Here is a 27,480-nt window from a genome sequence, read left to right as displayed (position 1 = left end):
GCCAGACAATCAACACAAAAAGCAGAGTGGGGCTGGAGCCCTGAGTAATCAGATATTCCAATTTTAGTAAAGAAACCTGAAATATTAAAGTACAAAATTCAAACTTTTTAAAAAAATATTTTATTGATTTTTTAGAGAGAGGAAGGGAGAGGGATAGACAGTTAGAAACATCGATCAGCTGCCTCCTGCACACCCCCCACTGGGGATGTGCCCGCAACCAAGGTACATGCCCTTGACTGGAATCGAACCTGGGACCCTTCAGTCTGCAGGCCGACCCTCTATCCACTGAGCCAAACCAGTTAGGGCCAAAATTCAAACATTTTAAAAAGCACACTTCAGCACATCACCCGAGCCACTTTCAAGGGCTGTTTTTCCAGGCAGCCAGCTTTGGCCTGTGCTACAGACTTTCCTAAAAACTCTCAAAGGTCCAGAGGCCCCTGGCAGGTGGCAGCTGGCCTCAGCTTGCCCTGTGCCTCCTGCTGAGCACCCGGGCCGGCACTGGTGGTAGCTGGCATCAGTTTGTAGTGTGACCCCTCCCGTGACCCCTCCCAAGCACCTCCCAGACCAACAGAGGCAGCTCCCAACCTCGGACATCTTGGTAGCTCCTGCCGGGTGGCCGGGGGCCAGGCCGAGGCAGCCGCTGACCCTGGGTTGCACCGGAGGCCCTCCAAAGAGGCCCCAGCACCAACTCACTCAGTGGCTGCCTCCAGACCACAACAGAGCACCCCTGATTATCTCCACGAAAGGCACCCCCAAAGGGTAGTCTCAGCAAGCACCAGAGCCCTTTTGGGGTGAATCCTGCTCTGTGGTTGTGGCCAGTCAGCCTGAGGGTCAACCCTACTCAGACAACCCTACTCAGACATGCCTACTCAACTATAACAGGAGGGCACACTCACCCCACACAAGGACACTCCTAGAGCACCCAGCTCAGGTGACCAGGCAGACTGCTCCACTGGGCCCTACAGGTCACCTATTACATAAGGCCGCCTTGCCAAGACTGGGAGACATAGAAAATCTACCTAATACATAGAAACAACACAGAGAGGCAGCCAAAATGAGGAGACAAAGAAACATGCCTCAAAGGAAAGAACAGGAGAAAATTCCAGAAAAAGAATGAAATGGAGGCCACTAAGCTACTAGATACAGAGTTGAAAACACTGGCTATCAGGATGCTCAATGAACTTAGAGGAAAAATAGATGAACTAAGTGAGAACTTCAGCAAAGAGATAGTATAAATAGCATAAATAAGGTCATAGACACCATAAAAAAGAACCAGTCAAGAATGAAAAGTACACTAGAAGGAATCAAATAGCAGGTTACATGAAGAAGAGGATTGAATCAGCGATTTGGAAGACAAAGTAGAGAAAAACACCCAACTGAAACATCAAAAAGAAAACAGAATTTTTAAAAATGAGGACAGTTTAAGAGACCTCTGGGACAACATCAACCATTTCAACATTCACATCACCAGGGTACCAGGAGGAGAAAAGAGAGCAAGGAATTGAAAACCTGTTTGAAGAAATTATAGCTTAAAACTTCCCTAACTTGGCGAAGGAAATAGACATATAAGTCTAGGAAGCTCAGAGAGTCTCAAACAAAATAAACTCAAAGAGGCCCATAACAAGATACATAACAATCAAAGTGCCAAAGTTTAAAGACAAAGATAGAATCTTAAAAGCAGCAAGAGAAAGACAGTTACCTACAGGGGAGCTCTCATAAGACTCTCAGCTGAGCCCTGGCTGGGTAGCTCAGTTGATTAGAGCATCCTCCCCATACACCAAGGTTGCAGGTTCAATCCCTGGTCAGGGCACATACAAGAATCAACAAATGCATGCATAAATAAGTGGGACAATGAATCGCTGTTTCTTTCTCTGCCTCTCTCTCACTAAAATAAATAAATTTTAAAAGTGAAAAAAGAAAAGACTGTCAGCTGATTTCTCAACAGAAACTTTGCAGGCAAGAAGGGATTACCACACAATATTCAAAGTGATGAAAAGCAAGGACCTACAGCCAAGACTACTCTATCCATAAAGGCTATCCTTTAGAATTGAAATAGGGGATAAAGAGCTTCCCACACAAGAAAAAGGTAAAGGAGTTATCACTACCAAATCAGTACTAGAAGAAATGTTAAAGGTACTTCTTTAAGAAGAAAAAGGGGGAAAGAATATAAATATGAATAATAAAATAGCAATAACCACGTACCTATCAATAATCACTTAAATGTAAATGGATTAAATGCTCCAGTCTAAAGACATAGAGTAGCTGAATGGATAAAAAAAACAAGACCTAAACAACACCCACTGTCTATAAGAGACCCACTTCAGATCAAAAGACACACACAGACTGAAAGCAAAGGGATGGAAAAAGATACTACATGAAAATGGAAACAAAAAAGATGCTGGGGTAGCAATATGTAAACCAGACAAAATAGACTTTAAAACAAAGGCTATAACAAGAGACAAAGAAGGACATTTTTTTAAAAAATATTTTTATTGATTTCAGAGAGGAAGGGAGAGGGAGAGAGAGATAGAAACAGCAATGATGAGAATCACTGACAGGCTGCCTCCTGCACGCCCCCCACTGGAGACCAAGCCCACAACCCAGGCATGCGCCCTGACCAGGAATCGAACTGTAACCTCCTGGTCCATAGATCAGCATTCAACCACGGAGTCATGCCAGCCGGGCAAAGAAGGACATTTCATAATGATAAAGGGATCAATCCAACACTAGGATGTTACCCTTCTAAACATTTACACACCAAATGTAGAATAAAGTAAATATTGATGAATACAAAAGGAGAGATCAAATACAGTAATTGTGGAGACTTTAACACCCCATTGACATCAATGGATAGATTATCCGGACAGAAAATCAACAAGGCAACTGTGTCCTTAATGACCCTTTAGACCAGATGGATTTAATGGATATTTCTACAGCATTTTATCACAAAGCAGCACAATATACATTCTTTTCAAGCATACATGGAACATTGTCCAGGACAGACCACATGTTGGGTCACAGTCTCAATAAATTTAGGAAGACTGAAGTCATATCAAGCATCTTCTCTGACCACAAGGTATGAAACTAGAAATCAGTTACAAGAAAAAACAACACAGAAAAACACAAGCTCATGGAGGCTAAATAATGTGCTATTAAACCATGAAGGGGATAACAATGAGATCAAGGAAGAAATCAAAGAAACCTTGAGACAAATGAAAATAAAAACACAATGGCCCAATGGCCTGGTTGGTGAGGCTCAGTGGTTGAGCCTTGACCTATGAACTGGAGGTTGTGGTTTGATTCCCCATCAGGGCACATATCCCTGTTGCAGGCTTGATCCCTGGGTGGGTGGGGGTGGGATTTGCAGGAGGCAGCCAATCAGTGATTCTCTCTCATCATTGATGTTTCTGTCTCTCTCTCCCTCTCCCTTCCTCTCTGAGATCAATGAAAATATATATTTTTAAAAACACACACAATGGTCCAATAATCTATGAAACACAGCGAAAAAAGTCCTAAGAGTATTACAGGTCTACCTCAAGAAGTAAGAAAAATACCAAATACACAATCTAACCTTTCAACCAAAAGAAACTCAAAAATGAAGGACAAAGTCCAAAGTGAATAGAAAGAAGGAAATAATAAAGATCAGAGTGGAACTAAACAAAATAAAGTGTAAAAAAAAAAACCCACAAAAGATCAATCAAACAACAGCTGGTCCTTTGAAAAGATAAACAGAATGATAAGCCTTTAACCAGACTCATCAAGAAAAAAAGGAGGACCCAAATAAATAAAATCAGAAACGAAAGGGGAGAAATGACCATTGATGCCACAGAAATACAAAGGTTTACAAGAAGGAAATACTATGAACAATTATATGCCAACAAATTGGAAAATCTGGAAGAAATGGATAAATGTTTAGAAACATATAATCTGCCTGGTGGGTGTGGCCCAGTGGTTGAACATCAACTTATGAACCAGGAGGTTACTGCCTGGGTTCCTGGTCAGGGCACATGCCCAGTTTGTGGGCTTGGTGCCCAGTAGGGGGTATGCAGGAGGCAGCTTATCAATATTCTCTCAACATTGGTGTTTCTATGTCTCTCTCCCTCTGAAATCAATATATATATATATATATATATATATATATATATATATTTAAAAAGAAACATACAATTTTCCAAGACTGAGTCAAGAGAAAACAAAAAAATCTGAACAGACTGATAACTACTAAAATCAGATCAGCAATAAAAAAATAAAAAACTCCCAACAAATAAAAGTCCTAAGAGTAATGGTTTCACAGGTAAATTTTACCCAACATTCAAACATCCTTCTCAAACTATTCCAAAAAATTCAAGAGGAGCCGAAACCGGTTTGGCTCAGTGGATTGAGCGTCGGCCTGCGGACTGAAAGGTCCCGGGTTCGATTCCGGTCAAGGGCATGTACCTGGGTTGCGGGCACATCCCCAGTTGGAGGTGTGCAGGAGGCAGCTGATCGATGTTTCTCTCTCATCGATGTTTCTGACTCTCTATCTCTCTCCCTTCCTCTCTGTAAAAAATCAATAAAATATATTTAAAAAAAAAAAAATTCAAGAGGTGAGAAGGCTCCCAAGCTCAGTATACTAGTACAAGGCCAGCATTACCTCGATTTCAAAATGAGGCATTACAAAAAAGAAAAAGTATAGGCCAATATCCCTGATGAACATAGATGCAAATAGTCTCAACAAAATATGTGCAAACCCAATTCAGCAATACATTCAAAAGATCGTATACCATGATCGAGTGGGATTTATTCTTCGATGCAAGGATAGTTCAATACATGCAAATTAACATGATACAACCACATAAACAAAATTAAGGATAAAAATCATATGATCATTTCAATAGATACAGAAAAAGCATTTTATAAAATCCAGCATCCATTTATGATAAAAACTCTCAGCAAAGTGGGAATAGAAGAACATACCTCAACATAATAAAGACCACACATGACAAACTTACAGCTAACATCATACTCAATGGTGAAAAGCTAAAAGTGTTTTTCCTTAAGATCAAGAACAAGACACAGATGTCCATTATCACCACTTTTATTCAACATAATGTAGGAAGTCCTAGTCACAGCAATCAGACAAGAAAAAGAAATAGAAGGAAATTGGAAAGGAAGAAGTAAATCTGTCATTATTTGCAAATGACATGATACTGTATAGAGAGGACCCTAAAGATTACACTGAAAAACTATTAGAGCTGACAAATAAATTCAGTAAAGTAGCAGGTTACAAAAATTAATATCCAAAGTCAGTTGCATTTTTGTGCATCAATAACAAACTATCAGAAAGATACACTAAGGAAAAAAATCCTATTTTCAATTACATAAAAAATACCTAGGAATAAATGAAACCAAGGAAGTAAAAGACCTGTACTCAGAAAATTATAAGACATTGAAGAAGATACAAATAAATGGAAGCATATACGGTACTCTAGGAGAGAAAGAATTAACATTGTTAAAATGCCCATACTACCCAAAGCAATCTAGAGATTCAAAGCAATTTCTATCAAAATACCAATTACATTTTTCACAGAACTAGAACAAATAATCTTAAAATCTATATGGAAACACAAAAGACCCCTAATAGCCATAGCAATCTTAATAAGGAAGAACCAAGTTGGAGGTATCATTCTACCTAATATCAAACTATACTACAAGGCTCTAGTCATTAAAACAGCATGGTACTGGCATAAAAACAGACGCACAGATCAATGGAACAGAACAGATAGCCAAGAAATAAACTGCCTATATGGTGAGTTAATCTCTGACAAAGGAGGCAAGAATATACAATGGGGTAAATACAGTCTCTTCAATACATGATGTTGGAAAAACTGTACAGATACATACAAAAAAATAAAAGAAGCTAGACTACTTTCTTGCACCATATATGAGAATAAACTCAAAGTGGATGAAAGACTTAATTTTAAGACTCAAAACCATAAAACTCCTAGAAGAAAACATAGGCAGCAAACTCTTTGACTTTGCTCTTAGTAATTTTTTAAATTTATCTCCTTGGTCAAGAGAAACAAAATAAAAAAATAAACAAATGGAACTAAATCAAACTGAAAAGTTTTTGCACAGCAAAGGAAACCATGAACAAAACGAAAACACAACCTACCAGGCCAGAGAAAATATTCACCCATGATACATCTGATAAGGGGTTAATATCCAAAATATATAGAGAACTTAAACAACGTAACACCAAAATCCCCCAAACAATCCAATTTTAAAATGGGCAGAGGACCTGAATAGACACTTCTCCAAAGAGGACATACAGATGGCCAGTAGACCTATGAAAAGATGCTCAACGTCACTAGTCATCAAGGAAATGCAAATTAAAACCACAATGAGATCGCACTGCACACTTGTCAGAATCGCTATCATAAATCAAACAACAATTGCTGATGAGGATGTGGAGAAAACGGAACCCTTAGAATCTTAGCAGTGAAAAATGTGTTGTTGTAAGCTACTGAGATGACTGCCTGCTAAGGGCTCCCAGCTAGCCTCAGGATGGGGGTTGCTTGCTCGGAGAGGCCACCATGTGATTAGAAGGTTGTAACTTTCAGCCCCACTCCTGGAGCCCCATGGAAGGGAGAGGGGTTGAGTTAATCATCAATGGATTGGCTGATGACTTAATTCAGTGGTTCTCAACCTTCCTAAGGCCGCGACCCGTTAATACAGTTCCTCATGTTGTGGTGACCCCCAACCATAAAATTATTTTTGTTGCTACTTCATAACTGTAATTTTGCTACTGTTATGAATCGTCATGTAAATATCTGATATGCAGGATGTATTTTCATTGTTACAAATCGAACATAATTAAAGCATAGTGATTAATTACAAAAACAATATGTAATTGTATATGTGTTTTCCGATGGTCTTAGGCGACCCCTGTGAAAGGGTCATTTGACCCCCAAAGGGGTCGCGACCCACAGGTTGAGAACCGCTGACTTAATTGGTCATGACTACACAATGAAACCAACTTCAAAATCTCTACATGACAGGGTTTGGAGAGCTTGTGGGTTGGTGAACAGATGGAGACAATGGGAGGGTGACACACCCGGAGAGAGCATGGAAGCTCCATGTTCCTCTACCATACCTTTCCCTATACATCTCTTCTCTCTGGTTGCTCCTGAGTTGTATTGTTTATAATAAACCAGTAACCTGCCCGGTCAGTGTAGCTCAATGGTTGAGTGTCAACCCATGAACTAAGAGGTCACCGTTCAATTCCCAGTCAGGGCACATAACTAAGCTTTGAGCTCGATTCCCAGTAGGGGGTGTGCAGGAGGCAGCCAGTCAATGTTTCTCTCCCTCCCTCCCTCTCTCTCTAAAAATCAATAAAAACATTAAAAAAAAAAAAAACAAACCCAGTGACCTAGTAAGTAAGCTGTTTTCCTGAGTTCTATGAGCCATACTAGCAAATTTCCTAACCTGAGGAGGAGGGTGTGGAAACCTCTGATTTATAGCCAGTCAGTCAGAAGCACAGGTGACAACCTGGACTTGAGACTGATGTCTGCAGTGGGGGCATTCCTGTGGGACTGAGCCCTTCATCTGTGGGATCTGCACTAACTCCAGTTAACTGTCAGAATTGAACTAAACTGCAGTTCGCCCAGTTGGTGTCTGCATAGAACTGGGGAATATTGGTTGGTGTGTATAGTGGTGGTGGTGGTGATGGTGGGGGAACCTACACACATTTGGTGTCAAAAGTGTTCCGTGAGAGTGAAAAAGAAACAGCAGTTTCCTCATTTAGTTCTGATACCCCAAATAACTTGGATGAGTTCCAAATAAATTATCCCGTGCACTGGAAGGTCACCAGTTTGATGCCCAGTTAGGATACATGCCCAGGTTTTGGGTTTGATCCCTGGTCAGGGTGCGTGTGGAAGGTAACTGATCCATGTTTCTCTCTCATATCGATTTCTCTCCCCCCCCCATTTCCTTTCCTCTCTCTCTAAAAATTAATAAAAACATTTTTAAAAAATCAATTGCTTTTCTATACACTAACAATGAAGAACCCAAAAAGGATATTGAAAAAAAATTCCATTTACAGTAGTATCAAAATGAGTTAAGATACTTAGGAATAAACTTAACAAAGGAGACAAAAGCCTTCTACACTGAAAAGTAGAAAATGTTGCTGAAATAAATTAAGAAGACAAAAATAAATGGAAAGACATCCCATATTCGTGGATTGGAATCTTTAAGGTTAAGATGTCAATATTACCCAAAGTGATCTATAGATTCAATGGAATTCCTATCAAAATTCCAACAACATTCTTTGTAGAAATAAAAAAGTCCTTCTAGAATTCTTATGAATTCTCAAGAAACCCTGAATAACCAAAACAATCTTGAAAAATGACAAAAAAAAAGTTGAGGAGGTGCACTTCCTGTTTTAAAAACTTATTGTAAAGCTACAGTAATCAAAACAGTGTGGTACTGCATAGACAGACATATAGACCAATGGAATGGATTAGAGAGCCCAGAAATAAACCCTCACATGTATGGTCAAATTATTTTTGGCAAACATGCCAAGATCATTCATTGGGAAAAGGACTGTCTTTTTAACAAACAATGCTGTGGAAACTAGTTATCCCATACAAAAGGATGAAGTTGGATCCTTACCTCACACCATATACAAAAATTAACTCGAGAGAGAGACCAAGATGGCGGCGTAGGTAAACACCGGAGACCGCTGCCGCAAACAACCATTTCAAAAATACAACTAAAAGACGGAACGGACATCACCCAGAACCACAGGAAGGCTGGCTGAAGAGAGACTCTACAACTAGAAGGAAAGAGAACAGCAAACCGAGGCTCAGAGGAGGCGCAGTGTGGAAAATACAAAGGTACCGAGGTGCACGCGAAAGCGGGCTGGTGGCTGAGGGCGCGGTTGTCGTTTTCGGTCGGGAGTGAGTCTCAGACTCTGGGCTCCAGATCCGGGCGAGTCTCTAGGGACCCAGACTCAAACGGGAGAAGCGGGATTATCCGGCATCAGTTGGAACCTGAGGGCAGCTTTCTCTCCGAGGTTTGCAGCGGCTGCCGGGGTTCTGAGAAGCAGAGCCTCTGGGAACGGGACTGAGCGTGGCCATAACTGCTCCCTCCGCCCGCCCTGTTGATCCCGCCCCGCCCAAAGCCTGCGCACAGCCATTTGCCGATCGCCTCAGGCAAAGGCTGGATTAGCGCCTCCCCAGAAGACAGACGTTTTCCACACAGCTGATTCCTACAGCCAGTCGGCCTGGTGGTCAAATCCCTCTAGTGTTAACTACAACAATTAAGGCTTGGCTAGAACAAGACTGCGCACAAAGACCACAAGGGGGTGCACCAAGAAAGCATAAAAGATGCGGAGACAAAAAAACATGACAGAAATGGAGGATATGGAGCTAAGAATCGCAATTTTGAGGGCTTGCTATAAACTTGAGCAGAGCCTCACGAAAACTAATGAGACCCTCGATGCTACGATAAAGAAATTAGAAAGTAAGCATACACGGACTGAAATAAAGAATATTATACCAAATAGCAGACCAGAGGAGCACAAGAATCAAACCAAAGATTCGACAAAAAACACCCAACTGGAAAAGCAAAATGAAAAAAGAATCCGAAAGTGTGAAGATAGTGTAAGGAGCCTCTGGGACAGCTTCAAGCGCACTAATATCAGAATAATAGGGGTGCCAGAAGATGAGAGACAGCAAGATATTGAAAACCTATTTGAAGAAATAATGGCAGAAAACTTCCCCCACCTGGTGAAAGAAATGGACTTACAGGTCCAAGAAGCGAAGAGAACCCCAAACAAAAGGAATCCAAAGAGGACCACACCAAGACACATCATCATTAAAATGCCAAGAGCAAAAGACAAAGAGAGAATCTTAAAAGCAGCAAGAGAAAGAGACTCAATTACCTACAAGGGAATACCCATACGACTGTCAGCTGATTTCTCAACAGAAACTTTGCAGGCCAGAAGGGAATGGCAAGAAATATTCAAAGTGCTGAATACCAAGAACCTACAACCAAGATTACATTATCCAGCAAAGCTATCATTCAGAATTGAAGGTCAGATAAAGAGCTTCACAGATAAGGAAAAGCTAAAGGACTTCATCACCACTAAACCAGTATTATACGAAATGCTGAAAGGTTTCCTTTAAGAAGAGGAAGAAGAAAAAGGTAAAGATACAAATTGTGAACAACAAACATGCATCTATCAACAAGTGAATCTAAGAATCAAGTGAATAAATAATCTGATGTACAGAAAGAACTGGTGATTACAATGAATCAGGGACATAGAAGGGGAATGGACTGACTATTCTTGGGGGGGGGGGGGAAGGGGAATGGGAGATGCGGGAAGAGAATGGACAAAAATCGTGCACCTATGGATGAGGACAGTGGGTGGGGAGTGACGGCGGAGGGTGGGGCGGGAACTGGGAGAAGGGGAGTTATGGGAAAAAAAGAGGAACAAATGTAATCAGAACAATAAAGATTTAATTTAAAAAAAAACAAAACAAAAAAAAAAAACAACAACAACAAAAAATTAACTCGAAATGTATCAAAGGCCTAAACATAAGATTTAAAATTCTAAAACTCTTAGAAGCTTCATGACATTGGAGTTGGCAGTGATTTCTTGGATATGACACCAAAAGCAAAGGCAACAAAATAAAAATAAATTGAACTTTATCAAAATTAAAAGCTTTTGTGCCTCAAAGAACACTACTCAGAGTGTGAACAGGCAATCCACAGAATGGGAGAAAATTTTTGCAAATCACATATCTAATCAGAGGTTAATACATAGAATATAAAAGAACTAAAACTCAACAACAACAAAAAACAAGCCATTAAAAAGTGGGTAAAGGACTTAAGTGAACAATTCTCCAAAGAAGATCTACAGATGGACAAATAAGCACATGAGAAGACACTCAACACCGTTAGTCATTAGGGAAATGCAAGTCAACCACAGTGAGATACAACTGCACACCCACTAGGATGGCTATTAAGAAAAGCAAAATATTAAGTGTTGGTGATGACAAGGAGAGACTGGAGTCCTTGTGCATTGCTGCTGGGAATGTAAAATGGTACAGCCACTGTGGAAAATGGTTTGGCAGCTCCTCAAAAATATAAGTATAGGATTACCATGTAATCCAGCAATTCTACTTCTAAGTATATACACCCCAAAGAATTGAAAGTGAAGACTCAAACAGTTTCTTGTACACCGATGTTCATAGCAGCATTGTTCACAAAAGCTAAAAAAATGGAAACAACTCATGTCCATCCATGGGTGAATGGATAAAGTTTTATATATACACTGAGTGGCCAATTATGACCACCTGACGTTTGTAGGCAAATTAGCTATAATTTCGCACTGAAGTTGCTAGAGGGCCAGACCATTATAAATAGGGAAGCAGGCCCTAACTGGTTTGGCTCAGTGGATAGAGCGTCAGCCTGCGGACTGAAGGGTCCTAGGTTCGATTCCAGTCAGGGCCATGTGCCTTGGTTGCGGGCACATCCCCGGTCGGGGGTGTGCAGGAGGCAGCTGATCGATGTTTCTAACTCTCTACCCCTCTCCCTTCCTCTCTCTAAAAAATCAATAAAATATATATATTTAAAAAAAATTTTTTTAAATAGGGAAGCAGGTTGTTTACCACGACAGTAGAAGTGATTTTTTCTGAAGGTGTGGGTAAACAATGCGATTTAACAGCCTTTGAACGTGGGATATATATTATTATGAGTGGCCAGATTATTATGACCACCTGACGTTTGTAGGCAAATTAGCCATACACTGCATCATATGGGATGTGGAAGCCGAAGGCCTGTTCGAACACCTTTGCTGTCTGCAGTTACCAAGATAAGACGTCTCCAATTCGCACAGGAACACAAGGATTGGACAGTTGAGCATTGGAAAAAAGTCATGTGGTCCGATGAATCACGTTTCCAGTTGCATCATGCTGATGGCAGAGTGAGAATTTGGCGGAAACAGAATGAAAGCATGCACCTCACATGCATGAGTACAACCCTTCAAGCTGGTGGGGCAGTGTTATGGTTTGGGGCATGTCTTCCTGGCATGATTTGGGCCCTTTAATTCGTGTGGAACAACATCTGAATAGCACAACATACTTAAGTATCGTCGCTGATCAAGTTCATCCTATCATGTTGATGGCGTATCCCAATGGAGATGGCTTTTTCCAACAAGACAATGCGCCATGCCACGGTGCTTGTATTGTGCCGGAGTGGTTTCAAGAACATGAGGGAGACTTTACCTTGCTTAGGTGGCCCCCACAATCACCAGATCTCAATCCGATTGAGCATTTGTGGGACGAAGTTAAAAGAGCCATCAGGCAGCTGGTTCCACAACCATCAAATCTCACAGAATTGGACAGTGCTATTGCTCAGGCATGGTGTCAGATTCCTCGCATCACCTTTCAACATCTCGTGGAGTCAAGAAGAATCGCCGCAGTATTGAAGGCAAAAGGTGGCCCAAGGAAGTACTACTGATGGGGTGGTCATAATAATCTGGCCACTCAGTGTGTGTGTGTGTGTATGATGGATGAACCTTGAAAACATTATGCTAAATGAAATAAGCCAAATACAAAAGACAAATAGACTGATAGAATTGCTTAGAGAGCCCAGAAATAAACCCGTCACATATATGGTCAAATGGTTTTTGACAAGTGTGCCAAGACGAGTCAATGGGAAAGGACAGTCTTTTCAGCAAATGATGCAATTTGTTGCGTAATTGTGCAATTCTACTCATATGAGGTCAGATTTATAGAGACAGCAGTTAGAATAGTGAGTGCTAGGGCCTGGAGGAGGGAAAAGGGGACTTACTGTTTAGTGGGGACAGAGTTTCAGTTTGGGATGAAAAAGTTCTGGGGATGGACAGTGGTGATGGCTGCATAACAATGTGAGTGTACTTAATGATTCTGAATTGTACACTCAAAAATGGTTAAAACGGGCCCAGACGGTGCGGCTCAGCGGTTGAGTGTTGACCCAGGAATCGAAGTCACTGGATCAATCCCCCACCTGGATTGCGGGCCCGATCCCCAGTAGGGGTTGTGCAGGAGGTAGCTGATCGATGATGTTCCTCTCTCATCAATGTTTTGATCTCTCTATCGTTATCCCTTCCTCTCTAAAAATCAATAAAAACATATATTTTTTAAATGGTTAAAATGTGAAATTTAGTTATTTATATTTTATCACAATTTAAAACTTTTCAGTCCCAAAACACCAATCTGAAAGAATATGTACACCCCTATGTTTATAGCAGCATTATTTACAATGGCCAAGACCTGGAAATAGCCCAGGTGCCCATCAGCAGATAAGTGGATAAAAAAGCTGTGGAACATTTACACAATGGAATACTATACAGCTATAAAAAAGAAGGATATCTTACCCTTTGTGACAGCATGGATGGGCCTGGAGAGTATTTTGCTAAGCAAATAAACCAGCCAGAGAAAGACAAATACCATATGATCTCACTAATATGTGGAATCTAATGAACAAAAATAACTGACAAACAAAATGGAACCAGAAGCATGGATACATGGAACAGACTGGCTGGTGCCCGAGGGAAGGAGTGTGGGGTGGCTGGATAAAGAAGGTGAAGGGATTAGCTAAAGAACGTATAGACATAGCCCATGGACATGGACAATAGTTTGGTGAAGGCTAAAGGGGGTGGTGGAGGTGGGCAAAGAGGGGAAAAAGGGAGACACCCACAATAATGTCAACATTAAAAAATGTTAATATAAATCTCTTGCCGAAACCGGTTTAGCTCAGTGGATAGAGCGTCGGCCTGCGGACTCAAAGGTCCCAGGTTCGATTCCGGTCAAGGGCATGTACCTGGGTTGTGGGCACATCCCCAGTAGGAGATGTGCAGGAGGCGGCTGATCGATGTTTCTCTCTCATCAATGTTTCTAACTCTCTATCTCTCTCCCTTCCTCTCTATAAAAAATCAATAAAATATATTTTAAAAAAATAAAATAAAATAAATCTCTCTATATAAAAGCCTAAGCAACCATTACTGCCAAACGACCTGAATGACCGGTCGACCAGTGCTATGATGCTCACTGACCAACAGGGGGCAGATGCTCAATGCAGGAGCTGCCCCCTGGTGGTCAGTGTGCTCCCACAGCCAAACCCCCATGGTCTCTCCTGGGCTACCCCCCACCTGCTGGCCCCTCCCCCATAGGCCTCAATCACAGGCCAGGCCAAGGGATCCCACCCGTACACGAATTCGGGGCACCCTGATCAGTAGCCTCTAGTAAATAAATAAAAAACAATTTGCGAGCCGTAACCGGTTTGGCTCAGTGGATAGAGCATTAGCCTGCGGACTCAAGGGTCCCAGGTTCGATTCTGGTCAAGGGCATGTACCTTGGTTTTGGGCACATCCCCAGTGGGGGGGTGTGCAGGAGGCAGCCGATCAATGTTTCTCTCTCATCAATGTTTCTAACTCTCTATCCCTCTTCCTTCCTCTCTGTAAAAAAAATCAATAAAATATGTTTTTAAAAAAACAATTTGCAAAAGAACTTCATGAAGATGTATATAAAAAGGGTTAATTTAATATGTGTTCATCTTTTTAAAAAAAAACACATTCTTAAGATGGAATACCTAATCATGAGCTTGAGCCTCTGATGATAATGCCCACTTATTGAGCACCTGCTGTGTACTGTGTCCCAGGTTAAATCCTTTTAGGTGTATAGTAATAATAACAAGACACTGAGTACTTGCTGTGGCACTGAGTGCTTTATGTATATGAACCCAGTATGTCTCCTACCAACTCCGTGATTCGGATTCTGTTTACATCTTGGTTCAATGAAAAGACAGGCACAGAGGGGTGGCGAGGGATTGGTAGCCTCATTACCTGAGAATCATGTCCTGTCTCCCAAGGCCCAGCCTGGATTTTTTGACTCTGCTGAGTGCCACTGTGAAGGGGGTGGAGCATACCTATGTAGAGAGGACCCCTCCCCTGCCCCAGGAACTGAAGTGCTGTTTAGGGAAGGTGAGACCCAAGCCCCAGAGGGCAACCAACTAGCATCTCGGGTAGATACTGCAGCCCCAGGGGACTCGACTCACTGCAAGCAGGAGCCCAGAGGCAGGGATGGGAAGATGCTCCCTGGGGCCCCACTGTTTGTGCTTCCAGGAGCGATGTCCCTGAGGCTGCAGAAGGGCATATAGGATTAGGCCTGTTGAACTGCAGCCTGCGAATAAGGGGGTCTCAGCTACTCCCCAGAATTGGACCCCCAGGCTGTGGGGAGTCACCCCTCCCTGGCCTGCTACTGATCAGGGTGACCCAAAATCAGGCTAGAGGCTGCACTGGAGATGTCCCAATGGGGCCCAGAGCCACAGACTAGTGTTGTCAAGGACAGCCAACAGGCCCTGACATCACAGCCACGTGCCCAGACACTCCATCAGAAGGGAAACGACCTGCCCAAGGCTCCCCCTTGGGATAGGCTGACCGCTTGGTGGCATTCTCAGGTGAAGGTGCTACCTGCTTCCACCCCTCTGAGGCCTCTAGTCCTGTCCCCCTGGGCTTTTGAACATCAAATTGGGCCTCTGGAGGACTGTGCAGTCCAGGGGCAGATCAGAAAGTCCTGCTGCAGGAGCCAATGGGAAGCAAACAAGCTGGGGTGAGGGTAGGGCTGTGGCAATGAGAGGGGACATATCCCAGTTGGTAAAAACCATAACAACAATGACAGTAGCCAGCTGCTCTGGAATGCCATGTGCTCCAGCATTGTGCTTTGCCTGGACACGGACGCATCCCCATTTTCCGGAGAGAGAGAGAGAAACTGAGACACAGAGGATGAATAATGTGACTAGTGATAGAGCAAGGATTCGAACCCAGGGAGCCAGGCTCAAAGCTACAAAGCACGCTAAATCACTGGGTGTCTGTCTCCCCCCGACGCAGCCTGGCAGCTCCCCAGGCTCTGCCTCACGCCAACTGACACCCTTGTCGGAGGTGCCAGGCAGCCTTTATGGAAGGACCTGGCATTTGCTTTGTGAAGGTCACATGGAGGTTAAGGGCGGGTGCTGGTGTGTATCTGCCAGGCAGGCGCGTGGTGCCAGTGACACAGTTGTTAGTGGGGTTAAGAGTAGGAGGAGGGTCTGTGCATGTGTGAGTCAGAGGGGGTGCTCAGGGGCATCCGTGTGCATGTAGGTTGTCCGTGTGGATTTACACATCTGTGTGTGTGAGTGGGGTCTGGGTGTTCACAGCGCTTGTGTGGGTCTGTGTGTCTCCGAGTCCTGTGGGTTTGGGAGGGTGTACCTGTGTGCGGTGCATATGTGCCGAGACTGTGCCTGACTCCTGAGGGGTATGAGGTGTGCAGGTGGGAGTCAGGCCTGGGTATGTGTTGCAGTGAGAGTGTGTTCCTGCAAGCAGTGTAGTCTATACAAGGTTTAAAAGGCCAGGGTTTCTGTGGTCTGTGTGTCACGGTGGCCATGGGTCAACCCCGATTGCCCTGTGTGTGGGTGTGCTGTTTATGTCATGTATGGCCGTGTATGTGCCTTGTTGGGGAGCATGCGTGTGTCCAGGTATCTGAAGGGGGTGCTGGAGGGGAGCAAGAACATTGCTGGAGTACCCCAAGAATTCTGAGAATTTACAAGCTGCTCCTCCGCCCCTGTCCAGTAGCTTCTCATTGCCCTCCAGGAGTTCCCGCAGGCAGCTCCTCCCACACCCACCCGCCTGGCTTTCAGCCTGGCAGCCCCAGCAAGTAGGGAGGAAGGGTAAGGCCTGAGGGACCTGGCTGGAGGCCCGCGGCCTGGGAGTGGAGCCCAGGTGACGCTGGACACGCATACTGGCTGCCAGGGTGAGTGCCAAAGGTCCAGGTTTAGGGGCACAAAGAGGGTGAAGGGATCCCATCTGGAGTGGGCAGAAAGGGGGCAGGACCCAGCGCCTATGTTCAGAGCCACCACCTGCAGGCAGCCCTCGGAGGCACCCAGACGTTTAGAAACAGGGAAAGGGGCGGGAGCTGCGGCAGACTCTGCAAACCACTTTGGAGACTCCGGACGGCAGCCCGGGCACCCCCACCAACGCATCCAGAGCCCTCTGGTGGGAAAGGAGGGGACTGGCCGCGGGCCACCCACCTGACGGATCTGCCCGGAGAGTGCCAACAGGTGTCCTCGTCACTGAAGGAGAAGTGGACCAGGGACTCAGGGCCCGCGAAGGGCAGTGCGAGGGCAGGGCGCCGGGGCCTGCCGGGCGGCGGGCTGCTCTGGAGCGCGGGGCTGCCGAGCGCCCTCCGGGCGCGCATGGAGACGGCCGCACGCACCGCGGGGTAGCGGACGCCGCTCTCCGGGCCCGAGATGTCCCGGGCCGCCCGCGGCGGCGCTGGCACCGCCTTCACACCCGCCCTCCGGGTGACTTCCCAGGCCATGGGCGTTCGGGTGTCCTCCAGTCCGCAGCGCCCGGGGCTGGGCTCGGCGCCTGCCTCCTCCTGTGAGCCCGGCACAGCTCTGCGCACCCTTCCCGCCTGCCTCCTTTCCCCCGGGCCCGGGCGGGGGGGCGGGGCGGGTTGCCCCGAGCTCTGGTTTCCCAGGCTCCGGGCCCACCGCCCCCCACCCCGCCCCTGCCCCTGGCCCCGCCTTCACCCCCTCCCCATCCTGACGTCGAGCTGTGCCCGCGGGAAGTCTCAGAGCGCCCGGCGCTCCTGGAGGGACAAGACGCCCTCCCGCGCCGGCGGAGTGCGGGGTCTGGTGACCAAAACCAGGGGGAGGGACGACGGATGCTGGGGGTGGAGCTGGGGGTCGGAACAGAGACAGGAGAGACAGAGAGAAGGGGAGACAGAGACACTGAGGGAAACCAGAGAGAGGAACTGATTCCCTGCCCCTACGCCCTCCCCGGCCCCACAAGGGGCTCCCAACGGCCCCGGCCCTCCTCCTCGTCTCTCCCTGCCCCCATCTCTCCCGCCGGGTCCCCGTCCTGTCCCCGCAATGCCCTCTCCCAGCCTATGTCTCGGACTCTGGTTCTAAACGAGTGCCCAAGGCGAGTCAGGATAAAGGAGGACCCCCAGCTCCAGCCAGTGCCCGCCGTCGGGCTGCCAGGATAAAGGGACGCTGGGAAGCCAGCTCGGATGGGCCGCCAGCTTGCCAGCCCCACAGCCCCCCAGGTAGAGCCGGGAAGGGAACTTCAATTTGCCCTCCGCGCCGGGTGCACGCATTGACCAGCGAGCCTGACGGCAAAGCAACCGCGAGTGCATCGCTGGCCCATTTCACAGGCCGGTAGACTGAGGCCAACACAAGGGAACAAGCGTCCAAAGATCAGCCTGCGTGGCAGGTTGGTTCCCCCAAAGCCTGACCGCAGACTCAGGTCTGCGCAGGAAGTGGGAAGAACGTAGCGTTTATTGAGCGCCTACTGCATGCCCTATCAGATGTCTCCACGGCAACCCCGCGGGCAGGGATGATGTTTATCGCTGCCTTGTGACGGAAGAGGAAAGATGAGGCTGGGCAGAGGCAGCTGCGGACTCCAGACCCCGACATGGAGGCTCGAACCCACCTGGGCGCACTTACCCAGCCCACGCCTGGCGGCCGAGATCCTGGAAGCTTCGGAGAAGCCGGAGGCGCCTGCGGAAAGTTGGGGACGGGCAGGCGAAGAAGACGGGCGAGGAGGGCGGCGAACGTGGCCAGCGGGGCGCGCGCCGGGCCAGGGACTCCGGCAGGAACGCCTCGTCCTCGGCCGCCGCCGCCGGGAAGGCTGCCAGCTGCAGCTCCGGGATGCAGCCCAGGCGGCGCGGCCGCGCCATGGCCGCAGGGGACGCGGGGCGGCCCGGCCTCGGTGGGCGCTGGGGAGCAGCGCCGCCCGCCCGCCCCGGTGGCCCAAGCAGGCCGGCCGCCCAGCCCTGGGGCCCACCCCGCCTGGCCGCCTTGGCCCTTCCGGCTTCCCGCTGGGGCCGCCCCTGGGGCGGGGCGGGACGGGGACGCCCGCAGGGCTGCAGCGGGGACACCCCACAGACCTCAGGGCCCCCGCCCCCGCAGTCCCTCAGTTGTCCTCACAATCGCCGGAAACATCTCTACAAACACCTGGCACGCCCCCAAAATCTCTGGGGTGCTCTCACAACTTCCTGCGGTATTGCGAGACCCCACAGACTTCAGGGGCGTCCCCAACGTTCCTCAGCCACCTCCACAGTTCCGGAGAGTGCCCCCAATCTCCCCGAGATGCCCCCACACAACCCAAGGATACCCCCAAATCTCTGGGTTCGGAGAGGGCCCCCACAGACCCCTGGGGACACTTCCAAAGCTACCCAGATGCCCCCTAGTAGTGTCCTCATTGTTAGTGAGACATCCTCACAAACCTCAGGGGCACCCCAAGAATCCCAGGATGCACCTACAAATGACAGTGGTGCTTTGAGAACCCCTGAGAAACCCCTTCACCTAGATCCCAGGACCACTGCTACAGTTCCCCAGATGTCCCCACACCCCTTAGAACACTCCCACCATCTTTGAATCATGCAGAGACCCCCAGAGTACCACTGGAATCCTCTAGTCACTAACCATTCCCACAGACATGGGTATGAGGGGCTTCAAAGCCTAGGGTCCCTCACAGTCCCTCAGTGGCCCCCCAACCCCTGAGTGGCTCCACAGCATTCCTGAGATGCTCCTACAAATTCAGAGACACCCCCCCCCCCATAATCTCAGGAGTACCTTTAGACTCAGGGAGTGATCCTATAACATGGAGATGCCACAAAAATCCTGGGGTGCCCCCAAAACCCAGGGATACAACTAGATTCCTCGACAACTTCTAAGACAGTTCTACAACCCTAGGCTACTCCCAGAATCAAGATGCACCATATCCTTGGTAACCCACCAGAATACCTCCCTTATTTTATGACATCCCTAGGAGATCTGAGTGTGCTCACAGCCCCAAGACACTCCTTAGAATTTCTGAGGCACCCCTTAGAATTGGGGCCCCCACAGCTCATTAGGTGGCCCCAAGAACCCAGCCTCCCCTCAGTGCTGACTCCCTCGCAGGCACAGTAGGGACTTTCTCCCACCACCACCCCAGGTGGCTCTGCATGCCCAACCACTTGGCTCTGGGGGGCTCATTACCCTCTTCCACGGATGAGGGAACTGAGAGTCAGAGAGGTGAACACCCTGGAACAAAGTCAGGCAACTGGTTATGATTCTGGAGCTTACTCCGACATGTTTGTGGCTTTTTAGGGGTTGGGAAAGCTTGTTTTAAATAAGTGGGCAAATCTCTATCTTAGGCTACCACTTCTGTAAATACCTTTCTACCTGTTGAAAGGGGTCTAGAGTCAGATGGCCCAGGCTTAAGTCTGGCCTCTGGCACTTAGTCATTTGACCTTGGGACAGTCACTTCATTTCACTAAGCCTCAGTTTTCCCATATGTAAAATGGGTATAATACTACACATCTCATGGATGGACAAGTAAAAGGTTCTAGACGTAGTAAGCACTCACTAAATGCTAGTTACAATTATTATTATTATTTGACAAAACATTTATGAAGAGCTTATAAGGTGCCAGCCGCTGTACTAGCCAGTGATGATGATGACAATGATGCCGATCATAGCAACAAACCTTCAGAATGCTTTCTGGGATTCAGCGCCTGTAGCCATGATCTAATTTAATCCTCACAAAACACCTGCAAAGTGATGCTAGTGCTGTCCCTACTTTACAGATGGGAAAACTGAATCTTGGGGAGACACAACCTGCTCCAAGTCAGTCAGTGAGTGGCTGATCCAGGCTCAGACCAGTGTTTGTCACCCTGTATTTTATTATTGCGTCCCTAAGGAGTAGCCTTTTCAGACATCCTCCCTTCACCTCCTCCAAAAAATGCTAATACCACAGATATACTGTATATTTGTTTATGTACTGTGTGAATATGGGGGCTTTGTACATTTTTTTTTTAGTAAGAGTGGAAAGGGGGGAGGTGAAAAGAGGAGAGAGAGAGAGAGAGAGAGAGAGAGAGGAGAGAGAAACATCAATGTGAGAGAGAAGCAATGATTGGTTGTCTCTCACACATGCCCGACTGGAGGTTGGGGATGGAACCTCCAACCCAGGTACTGCTCTTGACCAGGAATCGAACCCTCTACCCTCCAGTGTGCAGGCCGATGCTCTAACTACTGAGCCACGCTGGCCAGAGCTGTATATACATTTTTTTACACATCCACCCCAAGAACCAAATTTTACACCCATGGAGGTGATATCATCTCATTGGGAATGCACGGTTTCCCAACCTGGGCACTACTGACATTTGGTGCCTGTTAATCTTTTGTCCTGGGGGGGGAGTCCTGTGTGCTTGTAGTAGAAGCAGAATCCCTGGCCTCTACCTACTAGATGACAAAAGCACCCTCTCAGTCATGACAACTAAAATGTCTCCAGCCATTGGCACATGTCCCCTGGGGGGACAGATTGCTTCTAGCTGAGAACTCCTGCTCTAAACTCATGAAGACCCATCACTGGCCACCAGTACCTCTTGGTCCAAGTACAAACAGAACTAGGAAAGACATTCACGTTTACCTGCCCTTAGACTTCCCTGAATTGTTTTGCTGATCCCGCACATCAGACTTTGGGAATAGATCCCTTACAGGCCCATTTCACAGATGGGAAAACCAAGGCCCAGAGAGGGGAACTGACTTGGCCAGGGTCACCCAGCTCGGAAGGGACAGACCTGGGTTATAAATTCAGTTTTCTGGCTCTAAGAACTGGAATTTTAGCCACTAGGTCCTTCACAGGTCAGTTCCCTTCCAGCCCAGTGAACTTTGTCCCTTCCTAGGAAGTCAGAGGTAAACTGAGGCCTGAAGCTAACCTTGGCCGAGCTTGCAAGGCCCTGACACAAGCTGCCCCATCTCCTCCCTGCCTCATTTCCCTTCACTCACCCCTTGCTCACTACTTTTCTTCCAACATATCAGACACATTCCTACCTCAGGAACTTTGTACTGGCTGTTCCCTCTGCTTATCACCCTCATCCTTCAGGCAGCCACATACCATCCCCCCTCTCACTTCATTTAGGTCTCTGTTCAAATGTCATCTCCGCAGAAAGGCCTTCCCTGTCCCCAGGGTCCCTCTTTTCTTCATGTCCCATGTGTCACCATCTGGAATTATCATTATTCCTTTATTTGCTATGTCTTCCTCACCCACTAGTCTGAGAACTGGAGCCACAGCCTGCATCTGTCTCTTATATCTTATGTCACAGCCTGAAGATCCTCAATCAATAGCCCTGTTACAGATGAGGAAACTGGGGTTCAGATGGTTAAGTCCTTTCCCAAGGTCACAAGTCAAGGGCAAAGGCTGGATTTGAACTTTTTACTCGAGAGTGAAAACAGTGGGTCCAGATGCTCCCCTCCTCCCCCAAACTCTGTCCTCACCCTGCCAGTCTGTGGCTCCTGCAGACCCAAAGCCCTGGTTTCTACAACTCAGAGGGGCTTGCAGTCAACCTGTTACTGGTTAAAGAGGGGACACCCTGGCAGCCAGGGCCTGGGCTTGTGATGTGGAGAACACCCCCTTTCTCTTTGCTGAAGTCATTTTAAGGAAGTGCAGTTCTCAAAACACCAGCTCTTGATCGCCCAGACCTGACGTCAGCCATCTCAGCCTTAACACGGCAGATCTTATTCAGCCGGTTTGCTGATGACAGAACGGAGGCCCAGAGAGGCCTGATCTCTGGCCCCAGGTCACACAGAGCAAAAGGGCAGGGGCACAATCTGAATCTCACCCACTGGTCTGGAGCCGAGGAGACCTGGTTTTTAACCCCAATCCCGCCCCTCCTGGCTGTGTGACCTTGGACAAGCCACTTCGTCTCTGTTTCCTCGGCAGGAATGGAAAGCCAAAGATGCTGGGAGTTAAAATGCAAGTTGGTGTTAGGAGGCCCTGACGTGGATGTGGACAAGCCTGCGGCCAGACGGAGCTCCGGGTTCTCAACTTTTCCGCCAAGTTCCTCTCTATCCGCCAGGCGGCGGTGTCCAACGCGCTCGGCTGCAGGGTCGGGGATGGGGATGGCGGCCTGGTCCCACCCACCCGGGGAAGGAGCAGACCTCATCGGTAGCCTGCGGTCGGCCGGCTTGGCGCCCGCATTCCGAGGCGCTCAATAAGCATGAAATAATAATACGGGGCGCCGCGGCAGTGGCGGCGGCGGCGACTTTGCTCTTCAGGGACAAGTGCGAGCGGCAGGTCCGGACTCTGAGCGCACACTTAGCCTGCCTGTGCCTTTTCCGTCGTCCAGCAGGGGGCGCGCGGAGACATGTGCTCCCAGCACACATCCAGGGACCTGGGAGCGCCAGAGACAAGGGGAGGCGAGGACCCACATGGGCACAGAGACCACCGGCCAGAGAGAGACCCCAGTCGGGCTGCCTCCACCCCCTCCTGGGGCCAGGCAGCGACCCCCTCGGTGGGGAATGTTTGAGGGCGCAAAGTGGGGCAGTCGATACGTTGGCTCCACTCTCAATTAAGGCAAGCTCCCCCCGCCCCCAACCACCAGAGTCCTTCTCTTCCTCCAGCTCCATCTGCCTCTTGACAGATCGTGGCGGTCGGTGCCATGACTCAGCCCCGCAGGGCGCCAGGAGCACAGTCTCATACATCCCCAGGTCCGGAGGGGGCTGTGGGGTGAGGATGCCATCTCGGATGGGGGCAGGGCCCTCTCCCTGGGGGTTCCTATGACTCAAGTCTGGAAGGCTCTTTGGACCCCCTTTGTGGTGGCTGCATGAACTCCAACGTGGGAAGTGGTGGAACCGCTGTGTGTGCACTGCTAAGACCCCCTGTCTGGAGAACTGGGCTGGCAGAAGGCACGTTCTAAAAAGCGAGGTTCCCATTGGAGGCCTCTCAGTTCCCCCTTCCTCCCTCTGCCTGGCACCAATGCCCTCCCTCGTGCCACAGCCCCTGGAGGCTACACAGGCTACAGTGAAACAGAAACCTGAGCCTCTGAGGGATGTGGTTGAGGTTCCTGTTTTTTCTTCCCATCCTGGAGGAGCAGGTTCTATGCAGGCCCCACCTCTGCTCTGGAATCCAGGTCCCTGAGTAACTAGCTACTGAGCACTCACTATGTTAAGTCCTTTACACGCATCCCCAATCTCACAGACCTCTTAAAGCGACCCCCAGAGGGCAGTGCTGACAGCAGTCCCACTTTACAAACGGGGACATTGAGGCTCGGAGAGGGCAAGGCCTTGTGCCAGGACACACAGGCCGTCAGACAGACCCTGTACGGGCATCTCAGCCCTGCCATTTCCTGGTTGTGTGAGCTTGGGCAAAAAGAAGGGTCTTTGCCATTCTAAGCCTCAGTTTCCCCATCTGTCCAACAGGAATACCTCAAAAGGCACAGGGGGATGAGGACTTGTGAAAAATTCCCCCACATGGAGCCCGCCCGAGAGCGAGCCATTAGGAGACAGATGCCACTAAGATGATGATTATTAGCACTTAGCCACGGTCCCCGTCCCCCGAGAGTCAATACTCCAGTGACCAGTCTAGCAGGAATCCTAGTGGGGGGCCTTAAAAGGGGTTAGGGTCCATGGGGGGGTGGGGGCTAATGGGGGGGGGAATGAGGACACATTTGTAATTCCTTAACTAATAAAGAATTTAAAGATTTAAAAAAAGGGGTTAGGGTCCAGTTCCTCCTACTGCACCCCACCCCTTCCCTGGTCTCTCAGGACAGTGACCGCTGGCGTGCTGCCCTTGGTCTTGGCATTTCCTGTTGATTCAGTTTTGTTTTCCTTCAGCTCCTCTCAGTTCCCTTTGGGAAACAGCAGGCTGTGTGTGGAGCCTATGACAATCGCTTCCTGGGAAAAGGTTCTATGGCTGGATGTGTCCCACATTGAGGTGGGGGGAGGTGGCCTTGGGGGCGATGGTGCCTGCTAGAGGTCCCCAGAGCTAGAATAGCAGGGCAATCGCCTAAAAGGACCTCCCTTGGGAATTCCAGGAGTGAGAGGCTGAAATGTCTTAGTGATGTTCCAAACAAAGGGGTACTCGGGGGGGGGGGGGGGGGTGCCAAGCAAACCGCACAGTCACAGCTGTCAGTCACACATGCCACCAGAGCGCACACAGTCAAACCTCAAGCACCATCAGAACACCGGCTGGGTAGAGGACAGCACATCAGGCACTCAGGAACACACCGGAAAGTCAGAGCCTGACTCCCGGACACGGGGCACACGGGCAGCGGAGAGCACGTCGCAATGTCTCAATCTCCTTCCTCAGGGAGAACAGGCAGTCCTGCTGACACAATCACATTGTCCTGGGAGTGTACACATTGCAGTGCCACCCTCACTGCACCCCAGGAATGCACATGGTCACAGTCGCTGTCCCAGCAGCACACACACTCACAGCATCCCAACCACACAGCCAGTAACACAATTACCACACCCGGGGGGCACACACAGCCACACAGTCACAGTATTCCAGTAGCACAGTCACCGTCCCAAAAGCACACAGTCACAAAATCACTGTCCTGGGAGGCCACACAGTCCCAGGTTACAATCACAGGACCTCAGGAGCCCTACCCAGCCAAGGCAGCCACAGCTGGTCATACCCCAACAGCTGGAGCAATGTCAGGTCAGTGAGAGCATACAGTCAGAGGCAGCCTAACACACCCCCTCACTAGCACTGTCATCAGGGGAGGCAAGTGTTCCTTCACCCTGTGCTGAGACCATGCACCCCTGGGCACATCTCCCTCCTCTGCACAGCTACTGAACCTAACTCTCTCCTGCCCTGAGAAGGGGGCTCCATCTAGCACACAGCCCCCAACACCGTGCTCCCCAAAGAGGCCCTCTCTGGATTTCTTACTCCATCTGCTGCAGGGTGAGTCCACAAATACCCCCATTCCATATAGTCCTCCACCCCCTAGAACCCTGAGAACCCCTCAGCCTGGAAGAAACACTGGTCCTAGTAGGTGCCCCCCTAAAAGAGTGCCCCTAGGACATCCCCAACACAGTTAATCTAGCTTTCAGTACAGTGCTTCCAAGAAAGTCCCTTGAAGTGGTGCCCAGCCTAGCCAATGTCCTGCACTGCCACCAATTAGGGATACAGACCCCTAAAGCTGCAGCCCTCAACCCAGACCCTGTTATTGCCACACGCAGCATGGCCCCCCTAAGTCAACCCGAGGATGGGCTTCAGTAATCCTCGGATACAGTGCACTACCAGGGGCCGGGTCCCAGCTACTCCCGCAGTAGAACTCTCCTACCCCTACCTCCGCCAGTCACACTGACCCCCAGCCGCATTACAGCGCCCCCTGCGGCCAGCGGGGCGAGTTGCATCATTCCTGGGCGCCTATCCGCTCCGCGCGCGTCCATCGCCGGTAGTCTTACCGCCTGCAGCTGCCTCCGCCCGCGCCACTGCTGCCGGTGCCGTGGAAAGACGAGGGCCAGGACATGCGGGACGTGCGCAAGCCTGGCCGGTCGCCGGTGTCCACGGCGTCGGCGCGCTCTATGGGTCGGTGTGGTGGCCGCTCCGGCTCTGCGCGCTCCGCGCTGTCCGAGTAGCCGCGTTGCTGGATACGGATAGGGGTTCGCGGCTGCCGCCACAGGTGCTGGGGAGGCGGCTTCAAGGTGGCCTGACCCTCCCGGGGCCCGGGCAGCGACAAAGACAGGCTCCTCTCCGAGGAGACGGCCGGGGGCTCCATGTCGCCGGCCCCCCACCTGCACCCCAGGGTGCCCCGGCCTCTTCTCCACGCTGCACCCTACTCAGCTGCGTGAGAGCCGAAGTGCCCGGGGCCTCGAGGGTGCGCCCGGCCTCGGTGGGGCCATGGCGCCCCGGGGATAGACCCGGGGGCGCTAAGGGCCGATCGCCCCCGGGCCGGGCGCCCAAGCTTCCAGCCTGTGCTTGGCGCTGTGTTCCGTGCCCGGCAGCGCTCTCCGCGCTTGGCGCCCGGTTCGGCGCCAGCCCCGGTTCCCCGCCCCGTCCCGCCCCTCCCCGCTCCCTGCTCCCCGCCCGCCGTGGTTGTCAGCACCGCCCCCCTCCTCCTCGGTCCCGACCAGTGGGGGGCAGTCACCCGAGGAGGGGGGGGGCCCTTCCCGCCCACGCAGAGCCCGGCTCCGGGCTGGGAGGGGGCGCGGGAGCGCGGTTCTCTCCAGAGTGCCCAGCCTAGCAGCGGCGCGCACCGGCAGGAAGGAGTTAAACGGTTAATCCGATCGGGAAGACATCGGAGTGGTTGCCGGTGCGTCAGTCAGTCCGTCCATCTTGGCGGGGCGGAGCCCGGTGCTCGCGAGTCCTCGCCGCTACCCCTGGCCGGGGGCCCAAACGAGTGGGAAGTGGCCCCGGTGCCACAGACGCGGTCCCTGCGGCGGGCAGCGGCGGTGTGCGGGGGATCTCCTGTCGGTGGGTCGGAGGATGGGGATGGCGTGTGCCCGGGGCGGGATGTGCAGGCATGCGGCCCCTTCCGAGGGTTGTCTGTGTTTTGGGTGTCTTGGAAGTGTGTGTGCGCACGTGGTTGGCTGCCGCGGGCTGCCTGTTTCTCTGGATTTCTCTGTGTGTGTATCTGCGTGTCTGTGGGTGAAGGCTGTGCGCACACATGTGCTGCCTGCTGGAAAGTGCGCGGTCCG

General features: G+C 49.4%; 1 protein-coding gene across 3 annotated transcripts in view; it reads right to left on the bottom strand.

Annotated features, from left to right (window-relative positions):
- PDE4A (phosphodiesterase 4A) overlaps nucleotides 1-26,781 on the bottom strand; it is a 46,135-nt gene extending 19,354 nt beyond the window's left edge. Inside the window, exon 1 of one of the 3 annotated variants that reach the window (XM_070416014.1) lies at nucleotides 26,248-26,781. In XM_070416014.1, the coding sequence (XP_070272115.1) occupies nucleotides 26,248-26,561 (314 nt within the window). In that variant the 5' untranslated portion in view covers nucleotides 26,562-26,781. Of the gene's footprint in view, nucleotides 1-17,091; nucleotides 17,269-18,513; nucleotides 18,892-26,247 lie in introns of those variants that run through there. The other 2 variants (XM_070416015.1, XM_070416016.1) reach the window with 2 other exon arrangements.
- Nucleotides 26,782-27,480: the final 699 nt, after the last annotated feature.

Source organism: Myotis yumanensis, unplaced genomic scaffold (genome assembly GCF_028538775.1).
Source record: "Myotis yumanensis isolate MYYU_CA2020_CCGP unplaced genomic scaffold, mMyoYum1.0.hap1 SCAF_5, whole genome shotgun sequence".
NCBI lineage: Eukaryota > Metazoa > Chordata > Mammalia > Chiroptera > Vespertilionidae > Myotis > Myotis yumanensis.
Note: the sequence above shows the minus strand (reverse complement) of the source record. Positions and strands in the feature narration are given on the sequence as shown.